General features: G+C 39.6%; 2 protein-coding genes across 5 annotated transcripts in view; one reads left to right on the top strand and one right to left on the bottom strand.

Annotated features, from left to right (window-relative positions):
* UBAC2 (UBA domain containing 2) overlaps nt 1-23,638 on the bottom strand; it is a 106,654-nt gene that overhangs the window by 37,546 nt on the left and 45,470 nt on the right. For all 4 annotated transcript variants that reach the window (XM_072135492.1, XM_072135490.1, XM_072135491.1 and 1 more), the window contains exons 6-7: nt 7,402-7,525; nt 862-909 (exon numbers count right to left, since the gene is read on the bottom strand). In XM_072135492.1, the coding sequence (XP_071991593.1) occupies nt 862-909; nt 7,402-7,525 (172 nt within the window). The remainder of the gene's footprint in view (nt 1-861; nt 910-7,401; nt 7,526-23,638) is intronic.
* On the top strand, nt 8,917-21,358 carry GPR183 (G protein-coupled receptor 183). The gene is made up of 2 exons (XM_072135489.1): nt 8,917-9,055; nt 17,370-21,358. The coding sequence occupies exon 2, from the start codon at nt 17,387-17,389 to the stop codon at nt 18,458-18,460; it is 1,074 nt and encodes a 357-aa protein (XP_071991590.1). The 5' UTR covers nt 8,917-9,055; nt 17,370-17,386; the 3' UTR covers nt 18,461-21,358.

The raw sequence follows: 23,638 nt of genomic DNA, 5'->3' as shown, positions 1-23,638 counted from the left end.
ACATTCCCCCTAGTCTGCCCAGTCAATAAAAGAAATAAACTCTGACTCACCTTTCTGACACCCCCTGCAGATCCTCTTCTTTCTTCAGGAGGGGCTTCAAGGTAAGGAATATGGTAGTATATGTTTCGGTGTGGAGAAAAAACAGTGCCACCTTAATTATGGCAGCTCCCTGTCAATCTCGAACTTGACACAATGTGGGATAATAGCCAAACCTTAAGCTTAAAGAAAACCTATCACCAGGATCAAAGATTGTAAACCAAGCACACTGACACAATGGTGTGTGCTCCCTCTGGCAGAATCCCTCCTTCTTGAAGCTTCCTAAACCCTTGGTGTTTGGCTTCATGGGAATAACAACATGCATCAAATATGATGCAAATGCACCAAAATTTGGGGGCAGTTTCCGGGCATAAACTGCACCAACTAATAGGAGTTGTAAAGTACAACTGTCTTAAAACATCATTTACCATCTAGCATCAGACACAGTGATAACTCTGGTGCAGCATAAGACTGTGTAGTCTAACTGTGTACTGACTTCGTTCTTAGCTCCTTTGTTTGGATGAATGTGCATGGCTACTAAAACAGGTGTGGGGCAGCAACTAATTTGACCATTTTGAAGTCTGTTTTTCTTCTTCTTCAGCATGGCTCAGTATGGATAGCTACAAACTTAGAACAAGATACATATAATAACCATCTTATGAGGGAAATTTTAAAAGCCATATGCTGAAAAATGTCCTACTAGCCTACTGATTTATGAGGAGTTTGAAACTTTTTATTCCCATTTATATTGTAATGGTGAGCCAATAACCATATGTTTTAAACACTTGTCAGAAGTACAATGTAGTAATGCAACTGGGTACTTACCAGACCACTCACAGCTACTACCAGCATATAGGGACTTGATGTCAAAAGCTAAAATGAGTAAAGAAAAGTGTTTAGACTAGAAAGTCGATTGCTCTACTTTTATTGTTAAACAGTACCAGCACAAATCTAATCCAAATGCCGCTCTAAAAACCTGTGGCTCATATTGAGCTTCAGATTTTAATTCATATGAAGGAAATGCTGTAAATGCCAGGGATACTGAAAAGTTGTGGTCCTTGATGTGGTTTCAGAGAATGCAAATGGAAAATCAGTAATGGAGTCATCCTGTTTGGAACTAGCCACCTCCATCAGAGGTGGCGTGTCCTGCTTGACCGGTCCCTCTCACCTACTTTTCCCCATGTCCCATGCCTCTTCTCAACATGTCATGTGATAAGGGTAAGGTCATCTAAGGTCCTTAACACGGTTACGTTTGGAACGTCTACCCATGTATGTATCTGATCACATGAAATCACAGCATACCTCCATGGGCTTCTACTACTACTCATCCTCCATGGATGCATGCTGTGATTTCATGTGATCAGATACATACATGGGGAAGACTTTGCAAATGTAACATGACAGGGTTGGTTTCAGGACTCAGCAGGCCCCTTTGCAGTGAACTCACATGGCAGCATTAAAAATTCTGAAACTAAAACAGTCTCCTATTCCCTAAAATATTACCTAGTTTATCGTAGCAAACAGCCTTCTCATGGTTATTATATGTACAGCCCCCTCATGTTTATTTTTATATAAAATGTCCCTCACCTATGGATTCATTAGATACAGCCCCACTAACCCACAAGGATTCCTTATGTACAGCCGTATCATAGTATCATAGTATATAAGGCTGGAAAAAGACGCAAGTCCATCAAGTCCAACCTTTAAGAATTAAATAAATGTTTTATCCCCCTAACCCGTGATATTTTTTCTCTCCAGAAAGGCATCCAGGCCTCTCTTGAACATGTACATAGAGTCCGCCATAACAACCTCGTGCGGCAGAGAGTTCCATAGTCTCACTGCTCTTACAGTAAAGAACCTCTGTCTATGTTGATGGTAGAATCGCCTCTCCTGAAGCCATAGAGGATGCCCCCTTGTCCTGGTCACAGGCTTAGGTATAAAAAGATCTTTGGGGAGATCCTTGAACTGTCAGTTAAGGTATTTGTACATTGTAATGAGGTCTCCCCAGTCTTTTTTCTAAACTGAATAATCCCAAATATGTAATCTGTCGTATTCTAATCCCCCCATTCCCCTAATAATCCTGGTTGCTCTCCTCTGCACCTTTTCCAGCTCTACTATATCCTTTTTATACACTAGTGCCCAAAACTGTACACAATATTCCATGTGTGGTCTAACCAGAGATTTGTACAAGGGCAAAACTACAAGTCTTTATCATGAGAATCTATTCCTCTCTTGATACATCCCACAAATTTATTTGCTTTAGCAGCAGCCGCCTGGCTCTGGTCACTAAAATTAAGTTTACCATCCACCAATACCCCCAAGTCCTTTTCAGCTCCAGTTTTACCAAGTAATTGACCGTTTAGAACATAATTATACTTTTTGTTTCCATGGCCCAAGTGCATAACTTTACATTTATCTACATTAAACCTCATCAACCATTTCTCTGCCCACTCCTCAAGCTTCCACAAATCCCTCTGTAATTCTAAACTATCGGCCTCAATATTTATTACTTTACACAGCTTAGTATCATCTGCAAATATTGAAACTTGACTGTGTAAACCCACTACAAGGTCATTAATAAAAATATTAAAAAGAAGTAGCCCCAATACTGACCCCTGTGGCACTCCACTGGTAACGTCAACCCAATCTGAGAATGTGCCATTAATGACGACCCTCTGTTTTCTATCACTAAGCCAATTACTTACCCAAATACACAGATTTTCTCCTATTCCCAGCAGTCTCATTTTATATACCAACCTTTTATGTGGCACGGTATCAAATGCCTTTGAAAAGTCCAGATATACAACATCCACAGCGTCCCCTAGATCCAGTCTCCTCGTAGAAACCATTCAGATTAGTCTGACAGGACCGATCTCTCATAAACCCATGCTGACGCTGAGTTATAAGGTTGTGCACAGTGAGATACTCGAGGACAGCATCTCTAACAAACCCCTCAAATATTTTCCCCACCACAGAAGTTAGACTCACGGGTCTGTAGTTTCCAAGATCGCTATTTGATCCTTTTTTGTATATTGGTACCACATTTGCTATGCGCCAGTCCTGTGGAATATAACCAGTCCTCAGTGAATCTTCAAATATTAAAAATAACGGTCTATCACCGTACATAATTCATGCAGAACCCGGGGGTGTATGCCATCTGGGTTAAGCTGTTGACATTCCAAAAAGAATTTACATTATTCCTCATTGTGTCTTCCACCAGGGGATTTTCCTGGGTAAAGACAGTTCAGAAGGCGACATTCAGTAGATTGGCCCTTTCCTCATCTTCTTCCACCATGACCCCAATGTTATTTCTAAGGGGACCCAAACTCTCTGTTTTTAGTTTCTTATTTATATACTTGAAAAATAATTTGGGATTATTTTTATTCTCCCTGGCAATTTTTCTCTCAGTCTCTATTTTTGCAGCCTTTATCTGCTTTTTACAGGATTTATTTTTCTCTCTATAATCCTGTAATGCCTCTTCGCTACCTTCACGTTTTAGCACCTTAAACGCCTTATCTTTCTCGCTTATTGCTTTCCTTACAAGGCTAGTTAGCCACATTGGCTGTTTCTTGTTCCTCTTATGCTTTTTCCCATACGGTATGTGTTTCTCACAGGACTTTTTCAGAATATATGAGAAAAAGTCCCATTTTTGGGGGGGCTTTTGTCTTTGAGAACATTATCCCAGTCTATGCCTTTAAGGTCTTCCCTTAGTTGCTGAAAATTTGCCCTCCTGAAGTTTAGAGTGTTGGTTGCCCCTTCCCTAACGTTCTTAGTAAAGCGTAATACAAAATCAATGCTATTATGATCACTATTCCCCAGGTTCCCCCCAACCTGTAGTTTTGATACCCTATCAGGTCTGTTGGTTAGGATAAGGTCCAGCAGTGCCCCCCCTCTTGTTGGCTCCAGGACTATTTGCGACAGGTAATTGTTTTTTGTTGTTGACAAGAACCTGCTGCCTTTGAAGGACCTGCAGGTTTCTGCCCCCCAGTCAATATCTGGGTAATTGAAGTCCCCCATGATAAGTACTTCACCATGCTTTGAAGCCACATCCATTTCACTTATCAGCATTTCCTCTGCTGCCTCCAATATATTTGGAGCCTTATAACAAACCCCTAGTAATATTTTATTATTCTTTTTCCCTCCCCTTATCTCCACCCATAGGGACTCCACATTTACATTTGCGTTACTGATGTCATCTCGCAAGACAGGCTTGAGGCAAGAATTCACATATAAACAAACCCCTCCCCCTTATTTATTTATACGGTCCTTTCTAAAAAGACTATAACCGTCTATAGTAACAGCCCAGTAATAGCTACTGTCCAGCCATGTCTCGCTGATACCTACTATATCATATTTCCGCTCCAACATCAAGAGTTCCAGTTCCTCCATTTAGTTTGTGAGGCTTCTGGCATTTGTGTACATACACTCTATATGGTTTTCCCTCTCCGTATTCCTTTTGTTCTTATTCCCAAATCTCATTCCAGCCCCCCTTCCTCCCCCATGGACTATGACTCTTCCCAGCTCTCTATCTACACTGTCTATTTGCCCTGCACAAGTGTAGTTGCCCTCCCCCCAGGTCTCTAGTTTAAACACTCCTCCAACCTTCTTGCCATTTTTTCCCCCAAAACAGCTGCACCCTCCCCATTGAGGTGCAGCCCATCCCTACTGTAGAGCCTGTAGCCGACAGAAAAGTCAGCCCAGTTCTCCATGAACCCAAAACCCTACTTACTACACCAACTTTTGAGTCACTTATTTACCTCCCTGATCTCCCGCTGCCTTTCTGTTGTGGCACGTGGTACAGGCAGTATTTTGGAGAAAACTATCTTTGAGGTCCTTGCCCTGAGCTTATGGCCTAAATCCCTGAAATCATTTTTAAGGACCTTCCACCTACCTCTTACTTTGTCATTAGTGCCAATGTGGACCATGACCGCTGCTTCTTCACCCGTCCCACCCAGTAATCTGTCAACCCGATTGGCAACATGCCGAACCCGAGCACCTGGCAAACAACATACTGTTCGGTATGCACGGTCTTTGTGACACATTGCCCTGTGTGTTCCCCTAATAATCGAATCTCCCACTACCAGCACCTGTCTGACCTTGCCTGTGCTCCCATTACCCTTCTTACTGGAGCAGACAGTCCCCTGGTTGCTAGAGGCCATGTCTTGCTGCAGTATTGCTACCCCAGAGCTGATATCCCCCTCATCCGCCAGCCTGGCAAACTTATTGGGGTGCACCAGATCAGGACTAGACTCCCTACAACTCTTCCCTATACCCCGCCTCCTACATGTTACCTAACTAGCTACCCCCTCACTCTGCACCTCCATACTTCCCTCCCCAGACCCATCTTCCCCAGAGAGTTTGTGCTCCAGGAGCAGCAAACTTCGCTCCATATTGTCAATTGCCCGCAGCCTTGAAACTTGCTCATTTAGATCCAGAATCTGGGCTTCCAGATGAGCAATTTTCACAGAAAAATATTTTCAAAGAGAAATCAACTCACCAGAAAGTCCAGACAATTCGATTCTCCGACTCCAATGGCTCCCGGAAAGCCATTAAATGTCACACTTAAGACACTGCACACACTTCGGATCAATGCACACTCGCCACCAAGCTCCCACACTCGCTTTTCTGATGCTTTTTTAAAGGTTATGTGCCATAAAACTCTGCTGAGCTCACTGCAACAAGATCTGGCTGCAAACCACCAAACAAACTCACCACAGAAGTATATAAAGGCTGCTAATTAGATAGCCACACCCCACTATTAATTAGGCAGCACCTGTGACTATACTGTCTAGATAAGCAAGGTGAATGCCTCCCTATACCCCCCCACACAATATACAGATTATGCAAGTAAAATACCTTCAGATCTACTTGGTTGCAATAAAAATCACACAATGAATATCAGGAAATAAAAATGTAGATGCACTTATCTATTTGTTGCTGGATCCAAAAATGTGAGGATATGTGAAGACCCCCAGCAGCTCTGGGCCCCGGCACTTGCCCGGGTATGCCAAGAGCTGGCGCCGGCCCTGTAACAGGACCTTAGATGACAACACCCTGGTCACATGACTTAAGTGCCCGACTAGAAGGCAGGGCAGTGAACACTGCATATACCAGATCCATTACTATCATTAGACTCACCTTAGGTGAGTTGCATATAAGTTAACAATTGCACACATGTAGAGGAACCATTTATGGATAAGGATACTTTTAAATCATAGTTTTTAATTAAGTATTTATTTTGGATGGGTTTATTTAAATGACAGGTTTGTCCTTAAAACTAGCAGGGGCCTAGCAGATAATTTTATTTTGAAAAAAATCTTCCCTTTAAATAAAAAGAAAAATGACATCTAGTTGCATTTCTAAGCAATGTTGGGGATTTGGTAGAAAATATATAAAATAGCACTTACAGCAATATTTTTTTAGAGACTTGTATTTTAGCTCCGATGTAATATAATGCCACAAAGAAGAATTTTGATAAGGCATTACTTTTAGTCTCACAACTAGCAACATATTGACATTAAAGGGGTATTCCCATGAAGACAAGTTTCTTAATTATACCCAGGGTAACAAAATAACACATTCTCTAATTCACTGTTATTAACAAAAATGCAGTATTTCACAGATATATTTCCATCCTGTCTCTATCAGTCCTGGTGTACACAATTTTGGTTGCCCCTAGACATGACCCTGGATCTACTAAGTTTAGGGTCGGCAGACATCTTGTTTTTCTTTCTGATGCTCTGCTGAGCTTCTCTCTGTCTCTAGCCCCAACCCTTGCATTCCAAAATGAGCTCACACACACCGACTTCCTGCTGGCAAACAGCAGTGGCAAGACACTTTAAGCGTAACCGTCATTTGAAATATTTTTTTATATTGTGTCTGGGAAGATGTGGTGAACATTTTTCTAATGCACTTTATTAACAAATTTTGATTTGTTTGTAAGAAAACCAGGCTACTCCCTCCCATAGAGATGTGTATTCCAGCATATAACAGTGTGTGTCTATGGAGGCTGCATGAGCTCACAGCTAATCTCCCCGTGTTTAGATAAACCGCTCTGGCAGTGGGGACTAACCCCTTTTACTTTCAGCTTGATGTTTGAAAATTATGCTCATAGAATACTGCAGCCAGGGAGAGAGCAGAAAAGGTTAACACTTACTATTGACAAGAAAAGAGACAAGAAAGAGATCTGTCTTCAATCCTGTAGAAAGATTTTCCCTTGGCACTTGGCAGCCTGTTACTTTACAAACTAAGAAAAATGTTCACAACTGCCCCCTCTCCGCAATATAAAAAAATAATCTGAAATGACTGTTACTCTTTAAGTTATTTAACTTAATTTCGAAACAAGAAAGATGAAATGTCACCTACCTGTAGTCCCACTATGTATACCAAAGTTTTATTTGTGATTGGAAACCAGCCAAAAATGTGAGCCAATGATACTCGTGGCACAGAGCAATAAAATGGCACAAACAATGCAAAGACAGGGGATAAACTGTGAAGGCAAAGAACAGAGACAAGTCAAAAGACACATAAATCTATCAAGAGTTACAGTATAATTCTATCCAAACATCTTCTAGGTTATACTACATATCCTTCTATGGTCTTTTGTTTCCTATTAAATTTAACAGCAACAAAAACCTTTACACTGACAAAAATCAATGGCTAAATAGATTTGGTTTCACGACCGCACAAAGAATCAGCCAAGCATTTAAGAAAAATGGATAAAGAGTGGTCAGTTAATACATGTAGCGCTCATACAACATATTACCATTGGGCAAACATAATACCTCCACAATGTTGCAAAGAATTTGCAATGTATAGTGCTATTTGACCAAATCTGATCCTTCTGAATTGTGAACCCAATGTATCAACTTATGCTGCAACTAATTTAGCATCATCTGTAACCTTTTATATGCAACCATTAAAAGCAAAGTGGCACCCACTGCAATTCCAAAAAGAATGACACCACAAAAACCATCCTATTTTGTAAGTTCCTGCTGGAAGGAAGCAGCAGTGGAGTGGTGTAGAATGGAAGTACATTCCATGCTACATAAGGAGCTTATTAAAGCTTATAAGAGGCCAATTCATATTTCTTGTATGTATCTTTGCAGTTTTAACCATAAAAGCTGTAGACTGTGTTAGGTATTGTCCCTGAAGATTTAGTTAACCATACAGTTAACCATACCTTTGTATATGTTGTTAGTACCAACAGAACTGGGAAAATGGTCTAATATTGTAGCTGGACTTGGAGGGTTGAGGAGTCTTCTCAAAATTGCTTTGTAAGATCTCTGCATTCTAACTGCTCAACAGACCATTTTCTTTTTATGTAATTTATAACCAGAAGCCTGCTACTGCTCTAACTCATCAGATGAGCAGAGGACACGCCGTCTGAATGAGCCCTTATTTTTTGTCCTGTACATTTTTTAATCATTTAATTTAGCTGCACCGCACCGCTCCATACACGGGGAAAAGATAAGTCCTATATTTTCCCATGTAACAGCGCCATGCGCTATGCATCATAATAGAGAGGGGAGGGGCCACCACTCCTCCTCTCCATCACGGCGAACGTATGCCCGCCTTACATTCGTGTGAATGTAGCCTGAGACAAACTAAATTTTTATAAATAATTAAAGCAATTTATGTACTAACAAAACGGTGATTTGCATTCAGCATTAAATTCCTTTTTACAACCCTTCGAGAAGAGAGGTTTCCTTTAAAAACCAAGAGACACTCACCCAACTTTCCAGCTACTGCTCTTAACACCTACACATCTGACAACACCCTTATTTCTTATTTATTAATTTCTCAAATTATGACAAAATGAAGACATCTTTTAACATTAAGCTTTTCACTTCCCACAACCACCATGTAGACGGGCAGCAAGTAAGATGTTCTAACCACAGGAACAAAGACGCTGATTATGACACTGCTGAACACACGGGGAAACTTGTCTTGAAATCAAAGGGTGGGAACATATAACTCAACCATTAAGAAGGAAACAGACCAAGAGAACCTCAGCTCTGTAAGTATTTTATCCTGTAGACCAGTAAGCAATTATCTGCAGAATAGATTTACATATAAGTATTAAACTGCAGATAATAATATATATATTTATAGACTTCTACGTGTCGGAAAAGTTCTTCTTAGGTTCTTCTTATTACACAGAAGTTGTGTAATAATTAGTGATGTGTCACTTAGCAATATTTTACAGGACACCTTTGTATCATTAGGGACTGCATTACAAGCAGTCATCTAAAATTTACTACATTGCTACAGAGTTATTATTGGAAAGTATAGGCTGATTTCACATACTGCAAAAAGATTTAGCTGTGACTTTAAAAATGGACGGAGCTACCATGAAAATCCATGACAACTCAGTAACAGATATGGTATGATGTAGAACAATGAGATAAATCGGAGCCTGCATAGTAAAAGGATGATTAGGAATTTATAATCTACAGGGTGCCATGAAATCCTGCAGCGTAACATGAAATCCTGCAGAGTAACATGAAATGAAATCCACACTGTGAGTTAATGCAGATTGTTAAAGCCCCACTTATTTTGCAAAAACTGCAGTGTGGATTCAACAACTCAATGTGTGAAACCAGTCAAACTGATGTGATACTAAAAGGAACTAGCTCTTATGCCATTTCAAAAGTTCAAAGCTGTGGTATTTCCCAAAAGTGACCTTGAAACTAGTTAAAAACACCCCTTTTTGTGCCACAGCATTAGGGTGCATTTGATAATACGTCAATAATAATGTAAAAACCTGCAGCAGTCACAAAAAAAACTGTCATAATGCCAATAGGATTGTTCATTCAATGTAAAATCAGTAGAAGGAAACGCAGAAAATATCATAGATGGGGATGTATCCTGCTAGAATAGTTTTAGATGAACTTCACCAATGTCAACAATTCTTTAACTTGAGGAACTTCATTGCACAACTTATGACGCAATCCAGACATTATCACATCCTTTAAAAGTAAGCTTCTTTCACAAGAGAGACTTTTGAATCTTAAAGATTAGTTCTTACAAATCTAAAGATAAAGACTGGTGAGCGTGCACCAGAAGCAGATAGCTACCAGAACATAATTCTGAATGTAGATGATAACAAATGAATGTAAAGCTCCAAAACTGCTCAGTGACCACACACCACTGACAGCAATCTCGCTCTTTACCTTGTTAACACTAAGCCCATATTACAGTGTAAAGTGACACCATAACCTGTTTCGTTGGCTTAATTCACTTAATATAGTCATTCTTGCATATATATGGATGTATGAATCACTGAGTAATCAATCACACGTGGGGAAAATCTTGTATTAACTTACATATTTTGAGGTTAAAATGTGATCCAAGTCTTCACATTTAAAGATGTAGATTGAAAATAAACTTTTGAAACCCTAAAAATGAAGTGTATGCCATAAATATACTATACATGAAACTTTTTGAAATCTTGGTATTTTGCTCTTCTTATTAGATGGTTGCATAAAAATACCAGAACGGGAAACAAGTTAGGTGTAATCCCCACCCACATCTAACATTTCAGGAACTTCTATCACTCAAAGTCATGCGCTTTAAAGTTTCCATCCACACATACACTGTTATTTATTTTGCTAAGCCAGGATCACTTTACAGTGGCCTAATGTTACGTGATATACTTCTTAGGTTTTATTAGCTATACTGAGAACTTCCTTATAAACTTTTTAATGTATTATAGAAACATTGGAGCACATTTACTAACGGTCCGCGGGCAGCGATTCTGTAGGGTTTCCCAATATTTCCTTTTTGCAGCACCGAGACCAAAATCTGTCCCGAGGTCCAGAAATGTGTCCAGCAGTTGGAGAACAATCTGAGCACACTACCCGGGAGTGGAGCAATGGCTGGTGCGGCAATGCATCGGTGGCTGACCTCATCCGACAGCTCGTTCAGTTTGAATTGGAGACCAGAAGGACAGGCAGCAGAGTGCAGTAGAACGGTTTTGTGTCCCTGCTAAACCAAATTTCTTTTGGTCTACTACATATATCAATTTTGTCGGAGTTTCCACTCCAAAGCCGCGCCCCTTTTCGGAGCGGAAAAAGGTTTAAAAAAAAGTTTTTTCTGATGCTGCCAGCTAGTAAATACATTGGAGAGCAGAACATGCGATGAGAGCGGCACAAAACTGGCGGAAATGCCATAGTAAATGTCCCTTAGTGAGTTTATTGTTCGTTAGCATCATATTTATAAAACCAAAATGTTAACTCAATTTTAGTGCAAGTCTTGATATTGTTTTGTAAATGTTAACAAGAGTGTAATTAGGCAAATTCCCTCTCCTCAGTTGCCAAGTGTGAACACAGTCTAAGAGATGGAAAACTGGCTATTTAAAGAAGTTAATGCTCAAATCTACCAATTCAGTTGGGATCGTAAAATATATAGCACCCTCCAATTTTCTCCTAAAGGATGTTGAAAGAAAAGGAGTAGATTCAAACATTGGGGCACATTTAATTACATGTCCGAGTCGCAATCCACAAGATGCGTTCCCCGACAATGCTGCCCTGTGCCGCGATCCACGTAGATCCTGCACCCAATATACTGCATGTGTTCCGATCGGGTGCGCCAAAAACCCCTTCTAAATGTGGCACACATCAGAAATCGATGATAGTGCGATTTGCGGATCCTTAGTAAATGATCCTTAGTAAAACTCCCATTAATGAATATAAACTATTTTTGTGCCAAAATCCAGTGAAAAAAATGCATGAAAATTGCACAAATACTGCAATGTGAGTCCAGACTTCTGCTAGCATAAATCACTGAGACAGAAATAAAACGATAACTAAAAACAGACATAAAAAGACCAGCCTCAATGTACTATCTTACTCTAAAGGGTAAAGGAGATAACCACAGACTATGTGTGACTGCACTGCTGCCAGTACAGCCTAGAATACAACCACTTCCTTTCAGAGTTATAAAGCTAGAATACCACTTTATGCCATACCTGTCAACTTTACTTGACCTTCCATAGGTTTCCATAAAGAAGGAACTTCCAAAGTTCCATTAAACAGGTATTCCCATCTCGGCTTTCCCATTTAATTTAATTTATCTGCCATGTACGTATACACATTTCTGCAATTGAAATGTTATTTAAAAAATTACCTGTATGAAGATAATTTCGAATAAATGAAGCCATACTCTCTTGGAAACAAGTTAGTAGTCCTTGCATATGACCACCGCTGCACCCTGGCATCTGTGGCCGCACATGCACTATTGAGCCCTGCCGGACCACCTAGATTCAGCGATCATTACCACAGGACGGCTGTGGGACATGTGTAACTTCTGTACAATTCATTTGCAAAAATTATTTCTTATTCAAGGACAATAATCTCATTTCTAAGGGACAATATGGCTACATTTATGGGAAATTACTTCACGTTTGTAAATGTGTTTAATTACATCCAACTAAACAAATGTATATTAAATTAAATGTTGATACTTAGATTTGAATACCCCTTAAAAGTAGGCAAATATCCTGAGCACTCAGCGCCGCTTATGCTAATTTTGCAGTAACAGTCCCATGGGAAGTTTATGTACAAAATCTCAAATAAAGGAACAAGATCTTCAAATTTCACACTATATCTAAAATTAATGAGGCATACTTGCAGAGATAGTAACAAGTGATAACTTGCATAAAAACCACAGCACGGCGGCATGACTTTTTGGGGGAGATCTATCAGAAAAGTCTGAGAGCATAACTGGCAACCGGTCAGAGCTCACCTTTTAACAACGGCTCTGTGAAAATGAAAGCTGAGCTCTGATTGGTTGCCAATGGCAACTAGAGGAATTATATTCTCAGACACTTATCCCCAAAGTGTATCTTTCAGCCACACACATTATGAAACACCAGGGGTGTTGCTAGGGTCACAAAAGATCTGGGGCACGGGCCCCAATGCATAGGTACCAAATTCTCAGTTGCGTCCCCTTTTGATACCCCTCCCATATGTTTGCACCTATGTTTAGTCTCCTTCTACACCCCTTCTATAGTTCCTTCTTATAGCCCGACAACACTCAGTAATAGCCTCCACATAAAGTAATGACCCCAAAACCCCACATCTACACTGTATAATTAAAAACTAAGAGTTAAACTTACCTCTCTTCACTCATGATTTCCTCTTCCCCTCCACCTGCAGGGCGGGATGTGGTGACGTCACTACATCGCGTCTCCGGCTCCAGGCTGCTAGAGGGGCTGCTTGAAGCAGGAGACACGATGACCTGCAGCTCTCACTACTCTACAGAACTGCCGTATGTGCTCTTATGTGCTCTGTAGTGGAGCTGCATGCTGACGCCACCCTGCCCCACTACAGTAATCATCTCTATAAGCATCCAGAGGATGCAAATAGAGAAGAAAGTAGAGAGAGACAGGCGACAACATTCAGGGCTCCTGTCCCGGATCTTTTGACCTAAGGACACCCCTGTTAAACACAAGATATTTTCGGAGGGATAATGCAAGGATACCATATACTGTATTTAAGTAACATTCATTGTAATCAACTTCATCTATATACCATAAACAATTGTACGTGACAAAATCACAACATATTTACAGCATATCAATGTCTGACATATCTGGTAATTAGACAAAAGACATATTGTATATCACATGCATAACACCAACATAACCCTCCAACCACTTACATGGGATTGGTATACAGTAATAATTGCACAGTCCTGTTGATCCTACAGAAACCCCGAGTTCTGCTGCCTGTGGGTCATGTGACTGCAGAGAAAGTTTACCAGGGTAAGCACTATATGGCTGACCCCGTTAGGGTATTGCACTTATACTGATAAACTTTATTAGCGGCCCTTTAATTTTTTTGTGGAAGGAGCTCACATTGTCATTGATATCTTTGTTTTCAGAACTTTACAATGTTTTGTACAATTGTTTTTCAAATCTTTAGGGTCAGGGTTTGGCCATTTGGATATTTTTCTCTGTTACAGGGTTCACCCTATAATATTTCTGTATTTTTATAGATCTGATTTTTTGGAATGTAGGGATACCTAATATGTATATCATTTTATTTGATGATTTATTTATATACATTCTAGGGAGAGGTGAGGGGGGTTTTAAAGGGAACATGTCACCACATTTTCACATATACAGTTACTGACAGGTTCCTATGCAGCCCTATTAATTGACACCCTTCTTTTAGATATAAAAAGAAAAAAAATAACTTTATCTCATATTCCCTGGCATCAGCCCCTTCAATCTACTCCTCCCCATGTCCCATGCCTTTACTCAGCATGTCATGTGACCAGGGTGACATCATCACAGGTCATTTAGCTTCCTACATAAGCAAACTGTACATCATGCATATATCTGATCACATGAAATCCCAGCATGCCATTTTAGTGCACAGGTATTTAAGAAGTGTTGTACACAACCCTTTTGTGGCGCAGCTGCTCTAGGCATCAAGCGACGCAAATAAACGGGCGTTCCAATGCTCAGTTGCACTGTGCGCCAGATTTAACATGCAAAGTCCAACAGAATTGTGTTGCACGCCCCATGTTGAAAGTGCGCCAAAAAAAAGTGGTGCACTCTGTCGGAGCAGTGCAGGGGGAGATGTCATGTGATGTCATCTAAGATCCTTTACCCAGTACCATTCATATCTATCTTATATATGTATCTGATGACATAAAATCACAGCATGCCTCCATGGATTTTTATTCCTCCCCATTCTCCATGGAGACATGCTGTGATTATATGTGATCAGATACATACATGAGGTAGATGTTAATGTTACTGGGTAAAGAAAACTTTACTGGTTAAATGTCACATGAGATGAAGTGCTCAATGATTTGACAGAGCGCTCTCTCAATGTTCCTGCAAGGCACCATGTAAAACAGTTGACACAGCTTTTTATACCTCTAATAATAAGTATATGTCTGTAGTTAAATATTGGCAGACGGTCCATAAGTACTATTTCCATACAGCCGCATGCCCTAGCAGAGACCTGTCAATCAGTAACAAGGAGGCAGGGCAATGCAAGTAAAATGTAATAAGCAGAACTCCATTATTATCATTGGGCGAGTTGCTTATAAGCTGACAAACTTTTTTTTTTAATTTGCAGCCAATGGAAAGGAACCATTTAGGGATAAGGGCGATTATTTTTAATCATAGTTTTTATTTAAATTTATTTTGGGTGGCAGGTTCCCTTTAAAGTTACAGGCCAAAAGAATGGAGCTACGCAATTTATCTGTAGTGCTTTAATGGTGCCCAAGTATCTAAATAAACGTTCCTATACTTGTAATATTTCACTTAAGGTGGGATTTACCGTAAACGAGAACATGCATGGTGATTTAGATTCACACCAATTCTTTAAAAGAATGAGAAAAAGAATCAGAACAGGAAATGTAAAGAGAATCTCCCATAAGCACATCCTTCCCCTTTATACATGTGGTCACGTCAATCATTTATTACTGTAGTTTTCCATTTTATTGTACTACATGGATTTTTACATATAGAATTTTTTTGTTAGGTAACTTTGATACAAAAATAATGGTAAAATAATAAAAGTAGGTGACATTGTAGTGTTATCTCACTATAAGCAGTTTTATAGTGTCACTTCTCTGTGAGTCACAGTTTCCTTCCTTAAAGGGGTTTGCTTTTGCAAAAGTGTTCAAAACGGCAAAATATACCATTTATATATTTTTATTACAGCTTTAGAACACAGTTTTCTACTGCGCATCGCTGCTTCCTTGTCTCGTTAAAGTACTCCCCCTTATTTTGTACTGCCCTCTGGTCGCCAAAGGACAATATTCTGTAACAGCCCCAGAGAGCTGAGTAACCATGCCTCTGTGTGTGTGTTGCTTGTAGCAGCAGGACTGTGAATAAACCATACATATTTTAGGTGTGTAGCTGGACTTTATCACAATACACACATGCAAACAAAAAGATTTCATGGTCAAGAAGTACAATAACAGAGGACGTTATAGCTATGTCTCTTAAAACAAGCTCTGATTGACCAGAAGTCACAGACTAAATTATGCCAGCTCATAAAATTCACCTTCTATGCTTGATTATGGGGGTTCTCAGTGCAGCAAGTGCCAATATTATTTGTAGCAGCTTCCTCTGTTAGCATTATCCCATTTATTATGGTAGCCAGACAGCATTGTATTAAAGTACTTTATCGCTCAAATCCCTTTAGAGAGGAAAAAAAGCAGAACAATGTTTTGGAGAGATGAATATAGGACTGCAAAGGAAGTGGTGTATGATTCTTCTCCTACATTATCTACAACCAGGAACAATGTATTCAGTTATCAACCAGTGTCACTTGGTTGTGGTGTAACAGAGGTATCCTGTAAAATTTATACAGAAAATTCCTGAAAACTCTGGTTAACTTAGACTCTAAGGACAGAATAGGCCTACATTCAAGCACCTGCAATCTGACATTCTGGGTTTATGATGGCACAATCTACTGGACATCTCCCGTCTGTAATATATACTATAGATAAGATGCAGTTTATCAGACTGCTTATATAGCATATGCTAAGTCTTATGAGGACAAACGCTGCACATTTAACGTGAATATTTAACCATTATTGGTAAGGTCGTTGGTTATTTGCATCATTTATTGTGATGCAAAATCAGGAGTGTTTGATCACACATAATGAAAGCAAGTCTTTCCATTATATCTTAATAATAGTTATTATTATTACATAGGTAAAGTATTATTATTATTACCGTATATAGGGTGGGAAATGCATTGGTCACAGCGTTCCCAGTATATAGCTCGCCAGCCCCCTGTAGTGTATAGCCTGCCAGCCCCCTGTAGTATAGGGCCTGCCAGCCCCCTGTAGTATAGGGCCTGCCAGCCCCCTGTAGTATATGGCCTGCCAGCCCCCTGTAGTATATGGCCTGCCAGCCCCCTGTAGTATATAGCCTGCCAGGCCTCTGTAGTATATAGCCAGCCCGTAAAAAAAAACCTGAGTAACTCACCATTCCGAAGATAGAAGAGGAGTTGCGTGGGCCGTCGGAATGGTGAGTACTCAGATTTTTTTTTTTTTTTTACATACCCAAGTATAAGGCAAGTGGGGAACTTCCAGCACAAAAATTGTGCTGAAAAACTCGGCTTATACCCGAGTATACACGGTAATAATAATACCTTACCTCTGTATAGTGGCTAGAAGAATTTGCACCTGGCCTCAAAATGTATTATATTAGAAGGTACATTATTTTATGTATCCATTAATTTATGTAAATATTTAACTTTTTTTAACCAACTGTATGTATTTTGTCTTGAATCTAAATTGCAATCTATGTACTTGCTACTTATGCTAATAACAATAATTACTATGTATTCCAGCCTTGTACAGGAGCGAGATGAGCATGGAAAACAATTCCAGCAATGATACTTGTGACCTCTATTATCACCAGAACACAGCAAGAATCTTACTGCCAATATTTTACAGTATTATTTTCTTGTTCGGATTGCTTGGAAATGTCCTAGCTATGTTTGTCATCCACAAAAACAGGCGGAAGCTTAACTCCACCACACTTTATTCAAGAAACCTGGTCATTTCAGACATTTTCTTTGCCATTGTCTCACCTTCCCGGATTGTGTACTATGCTAAGGGTTTTGACTGGACCTTGGGCGAAGGGCTGTGTCGAGTAACCTCACTTTTTCTGTACATTAATACTTATGCTGGAGTCAACTTCATGACCTGTTTGAGCATTGACCGGTTCTTTGCTGTGGTGCACCCTCATCGCTACAACAGAATAAGGAGAGTGAAGTTTGCTAAAATCATTTGCATTTTTGTTTGGTTCCTAGTCTTCTTACAAACGTTCCCACTGCTTTTACAGCAAATGTCTCATTTGGAGCCATCTGGTAAAACAACGTGTATGGAATACCCAAACTTTGAGAAAATAGATCATTTGCCATATATGCTTCTTGGAGCTTGTTTTCTTGGATACTATGTTCCTCTAGTGGTAATACTGTATTGCTATTCTCAAATAAGTATTAAACTCTGCCAGACTACAAAGAAGAACCCCTTAGCTGAAAAGACGGGTACCAACAGAAAGGCTACTAATACAATCATTCTAGTGATCGTGGTATTCTTCATTTGTTTCACACCATATCATGTGGCTATTACCCAGCATATGATTAAGAAACTCAAGTATACGCCAGACTGCGATGAGCGGAAATTATTTCAAGTTGTCCTTCATATCACTGTCTGCCTGATGAACTTAAACTGTTGCTTAGATCCCCTCATATACTTCTGTGCATGCAAAGGATACAAAAATCAGATTCTAAAGATATTAAAACGGCAAGCAAGCATTACCTCCTCCAGTGCCACAAGGCCTGGGGCTGAAGAAAGCTCACGTGACCTCACCGAAAATCAAATACAAAGAATCCCCTTAAACCATAACACAAATCTAAGCGTCAATAAAAAATAAAACTGGGGCCAATAAAAAAAAAGACCAGCACTAGATCTTGGGGCTCCCCCTGATAAACACAAATGGAAGGATGTATTTTTTGCATTTGTAAAGATTCTAAATGAGGAAACGGAGGAAACCGAAAGAACATGGGAACATTTAAAGGATACTAGTAAACCACCCTACTTTAGTAATCCAACCAGGGTGCACTTTCCATCAAAAGTAATTGCATTGTAAATACATTGTATATGTATGCAGGATTGGCATTAAAATGTCTGTCAGTTTATTTTGGAGTCCTTAAGCTAATGAAAGGAAGAAAACAGGTAACAGAAGGAACAAGGATCCATTCAGATGGCAGGACAGGAGACGTGGTCCGTGTGCATTTTCCATCCCAAATGTTGGCTTAAGAAATAGATCAATTAATGGAAGTATCTAATGTCACAACAATACTGTGAGAATTGTTACCCAATTGGCCATGGGGCTGGGAAATGCAGACGACACACTGATCCTGTTGTTTGAATGGGCCCCAATATTCAGGAAAACCTGCAAAGAAAAAAAAAATGTAACTGCTGCAAAATTCTAGAAACTGAGCTTCTTTTTTTCAGATTAATTGCTGTAGGCATACATACAGAAAAAACAGGATTTTCTCGGAAGCCATAGCATTTAATGGATGGCCTCTCATAGCCTTTACTGATCTGTGCTTGTAATATAACCAGAAATATAGGCTATACTGATCCAGTTTACATAATGATTGGATAAAATATACTTAGTCTAGTTAGGGAAGACCCAATAGGTTATATACTGTAATGTGATTATTGATACGGTGGGGTAGATCTAAAAAGCTGGCCAAGCACTCTAAAATAAAAATTCCAAAGAAGAAAGGACCAATTTGACATGCTTTGTGCTGCGCTGCGTAATATGTGTGCGCTATATAAATAACGAATTATTATTATTAAAATCTTGTATATTGTTAAAATTGTCACTAAAACTAGGAATAGATACACACATAGCATATTGTGTATGGGGTAATGGAAATATTATATTCAATTTGCCTTTGACATGTAACAATTTTTAAAGCTATATGATATTAAAAGGAATTTTAAATAAATAAATTTACTGAAAATTCAGAAAATTTTGAAAAAAAAAGAAACATTACAGCTTTGCTACCTGCAAATGAACATCAGAACATTCCAGTCTCAGCCGTGAAAAAATTACATTTTCTTCAGTTTTTCACCATTGATTTGCTTCAGTCTGGCATCTATTTTCACAGATAATTATATACTATAGTCTTTGAGTGATACATGAAAAATGCTTCTGGCTAGGAAATTCTCTCTATTTTTTTAATGGATCAGTTGTACGGTCTCTTAAAATAACAGCCCAGGGTATTGATCCATTAAAAAATCTATCACACTTGTTTAAAAAGCAGAATGATAACACCCATTTGTAAGCTTATCACTTAGAGTCCTAAAAACCACAACCACTAGACATTAGGTTTATTTGACTGACAAAATATTCAACATGGTTTTGTAAATATTACAGGTGAAAATTCTCAGTTAAACTGCAACAATCTGTAAAAAATGTGCTAAAATTTTGTAAATAGTGTGTATATAGTATGAAACATGTTTTATACATAGCAACAGTAAATAAGCAGCAACTGTTTTTGTCATGGTTAAATGTGACTCTTCTTTCCAGTATTTTTCTACAACTTTTAAGGGTATACAGTAGGTTAATATAAATAACATTATAGTGTAAGACTGCCATTGCAGAGATGTTCGATTTACTCTATGGGTTGTGGTCTACTTATGTCTTGAACCGCTCTCTATGTTGTTTCCAGCTTTTTGCTCTATACCTCCATCTAGGTTGCCACTCCATTTCTCTATATTGAGCCTCTCTCATCAAAAAATCGTTTAGAGTTCTTTGCCCGATTTATGCTGACCTCCATTAACTTTCTACGCCATCTATCACTATATGTTCCCCCTTAACTATATATTTCTCCTTTTCTCAGTGTTTCTACTTCCTATCCCATTACCTCCCATCTCTCCAGGTTACTCTTTTCTCATCTCTGCACTGTGCTTTCTGTGATCTCATCAATTTGTTGTCCCCACTTACCCCTCAAAGCCCCTTATCTCTCTGTGGTGCCCCCCTCTCATCGCGTTATGTCCCGCCCACTTATCTGTCCATGCCTACAACCCTCTATGGTTTGCCACAGTTCTGTTTGTTTCTTGTATCTTTCTCGTGTGGCAGTAAGGGAGGATTAACAGTTACGCAGGAATTTAAAGATGTTATCCCAACTAAGGTATTTATGACATACACACAGGATTTGTTATGAATACATGATAAGTGTACTGACCTCCATCTTACTTGCTTCTTGAATGGTCGCACATGACTGCTCTTACTCTATCATAGTGAATGGGAGTTCCAGCCTGTGCATATTACATAGATACCAGAGATGGGAATAACCTATTGTTTATGAGCTTAGATCTAAAGCCTTCACTTTCAGCTTAATGATTGAAAATACTATAATGCTCATACCATACTACATGGAGATAGAGAGCAGAAAGGGTTAACACTCACTGCTAAGAGTTGAGCAGTGAGAGGAGGGATAGTCCCGTCTTCAGCCTGGTAGACAGAGCTGCCTTGACAACAGAGAAGTAAAGTTTTTACTATGGTGCACTTTGCAACCTGTTTCTTTACTAAGCAGAATTTAATTAAATATATTAGAAAAAAAAAGTTCACTCCCTCCACAAAATATTAAAAATTATCTAAAATGACAGTTAATCTATTAGTTATTTGTTCATTTTATTATATGTCCATAAATTGCATGCAGAAGTCTTGAAAAAAAAGGGGGGCAATAATGTGAATACTGAGTTTTGCCACAACCTTGAAGTACCTTTCAATAAACTAGAAATGAATAAACGTATTGTGTGCCTGTATATACTCGAGTATAAGCTGAGTTTTTCAGCACAAAAATGTTGGCAAACTTGGCTGAATGGTGAGTACTTAGTTTTTTTTTTTTTGTTCTGCGCAAACTGGGGGCTGGCTAGCTATATACTACACAGGACTGGCAATATACTAAAGGGTGCTGTCTGGCTATATACTAAAGGGAGCTGGCCATATACTACACGGGACTGGCTATATACTAAAGCGGGCTGGGCTGGCTATATACTACAGGGGGTGGCTGGCTATGTTCTAAAAGGGGATGGCTGGCTACATAGTAAAGGGGGCTGGCTGGCTATATACTAAAAGGTCTGGCTATATACTAAAGGGGGCTGACTGGCTATATACTACAGGGGAAAGGCTGGCTATATACTACAGGGGAATGGCTGGCTATATACTACAGGGGAATGGCTGGCTATATACTAGAGAGGAATGGCTGGCTATATACTACAGAGGGCTTGCTGGCCATATACTGGAAGGCTGTGACCAATGCATTTTCCACGCTCGGCTTATACTCAAGTCAATAAGTTTTCCAAGTTTTTGGTGGCAAAATTAGGTGCCTCGGCTTATACTCGGGTGGGCTTATACTTGAGTATATATATATATATATATATATATATATATATCAGAAGAATGTAACAGATAACACAAGTTTTATAATTCTTAAGGTTTCAAAGACGCGCTATAATCAAAATTTATCTAACACAAAATCATTTCTAAAAGACACAGTTTCACAATCTTCCTGTAAGCCAGCAATGTAGGTTGGCTCATCTACAAACCACAGAACTGAGCCCTTCCTGTTACCTGGTCTGAATGTTTTTTGTTATGTTTGAAGCACATACATGGTAACAAAGCAAATTAAGTGAGAAAAAAGAATCTGAAACTAGTGGACGTGTGTATTTTATCATCATCACAGCTTCTTCATGCACATGAGCATTTATTTGCTCACAGACAAATGATAATTGCAATTAAATGTTTTAAAGATTATGTGGATAATTCCCTATTGATATAAAAACAAATATTTTTAATATTTGTTACAAATTTTACTGTTTTCAAAAGTCCCATTCTCAAAACTCCATTCATTTTTTACAAAACTTGATACCCGGTTTACAACATAGCTTTTAGTTTATATCTGCATATAAACCCCGTCCCGACATTTGACGTAATAATACTGCATGGCGGGAGGTGCGTTCCCGCAATTTGCAGTATTATTACGTCATGCTTATGGTACCGGATCCTGAACGGAGCCGGTACCAGAAGCATGGGGTGCCAGCTGTATGTTATAGCTGGCACCCATCTCTAGTACCCGCGATCGAGGCGTGCAAGGGTCTCCCAACTGTACCTTTAACTGTTGATATCTCTAGCTCTGTAAGACATAGAAACAGGAATGAAGCAGGGTTAGAAACATGAGATTTGTGTGTTTAAACTGACATTAGAACCAGTCCTAGGTGGCACGCATCCAAAGTTATGGCTGTTAGTACATCCCTGAACAGGACATATGAGTTAAAGAGGACCTGTCACCCAAATTTTCGGAACTAGGAGCTGCTTACTAAACTAAAGGAACTAAACCTCTGATAACACTATCAAACACTGCGGTGGGGTACAATGTAATCTTCGGACCGCTCGCAAAGTGGTCCGATGTATTCATGAGGTGGTGGCCTCTTCTCCGGACCGCCCCGCTCACTCCATAGGCTGGCAGTGACTTCGCGTGCCAGGCAGCAGTCACTGCCCCTAGCCACACCCCAACCCCGCCCCCTCATGAATATGGTTTCCGGTAACGCTATCACTCCAACACTGCGGCGTTTGTTCAAGAACTAAGAGCTACTTACTTTAGTAAGCAGTTTCTAGTGCCGAAAATTTGGGTGACAGGTCCTCTTTAAGTCTCTGGCAGAGAATATGTTAAAATGTCTCCCCTATACAGATGAATAAAGTACCCAAACTGTCCCTTAATTCTCTGACTGCTCTAGAGGTACATTCATCTTCTCTTTCCTACAAGTCTCTCCCTTCAGCTTAAGTCTCTTCCAGCTGCCGGCTACATCATGAAAAGGAAACAACCCAGCACATCCCTAGTAACATCACTAGCGTGCTCCCCAGCTTCATTCTACACAGTTACATTGAGGGACTGTGCCCATCATGGCATTTAGCTAGAGATAGGGATGAAGAGTAGAGGGCCCAAGAGCAGTAAGCCCACTGGGAAATCACCCGGTGGGTTACATTGCCAGTCCATCCAAGTCTGTCACCACAGTATCCAGAGAATGGAGC

The sequence above is a fragment of the Engystomops pustulosus genome, chromosome 2 (genome assembly GCF_040894005.1).
Source record: "Engystomops pustulosus chromosome 2, aEngPut4.maternal, whole genome shotgun sequence".
Classification (NCBI taxonomy): Eukaryota; Metazoa; Chordata; class Amphibia; order Anura; family Leptodactylidae; genus Engystomops; species Engystomops pustulosus.
The sequence above is the reverse complement of the archived record's forward strand: the minus strand, read 5'-3'. Positions and strand labels throughout refer to the sequence as shown.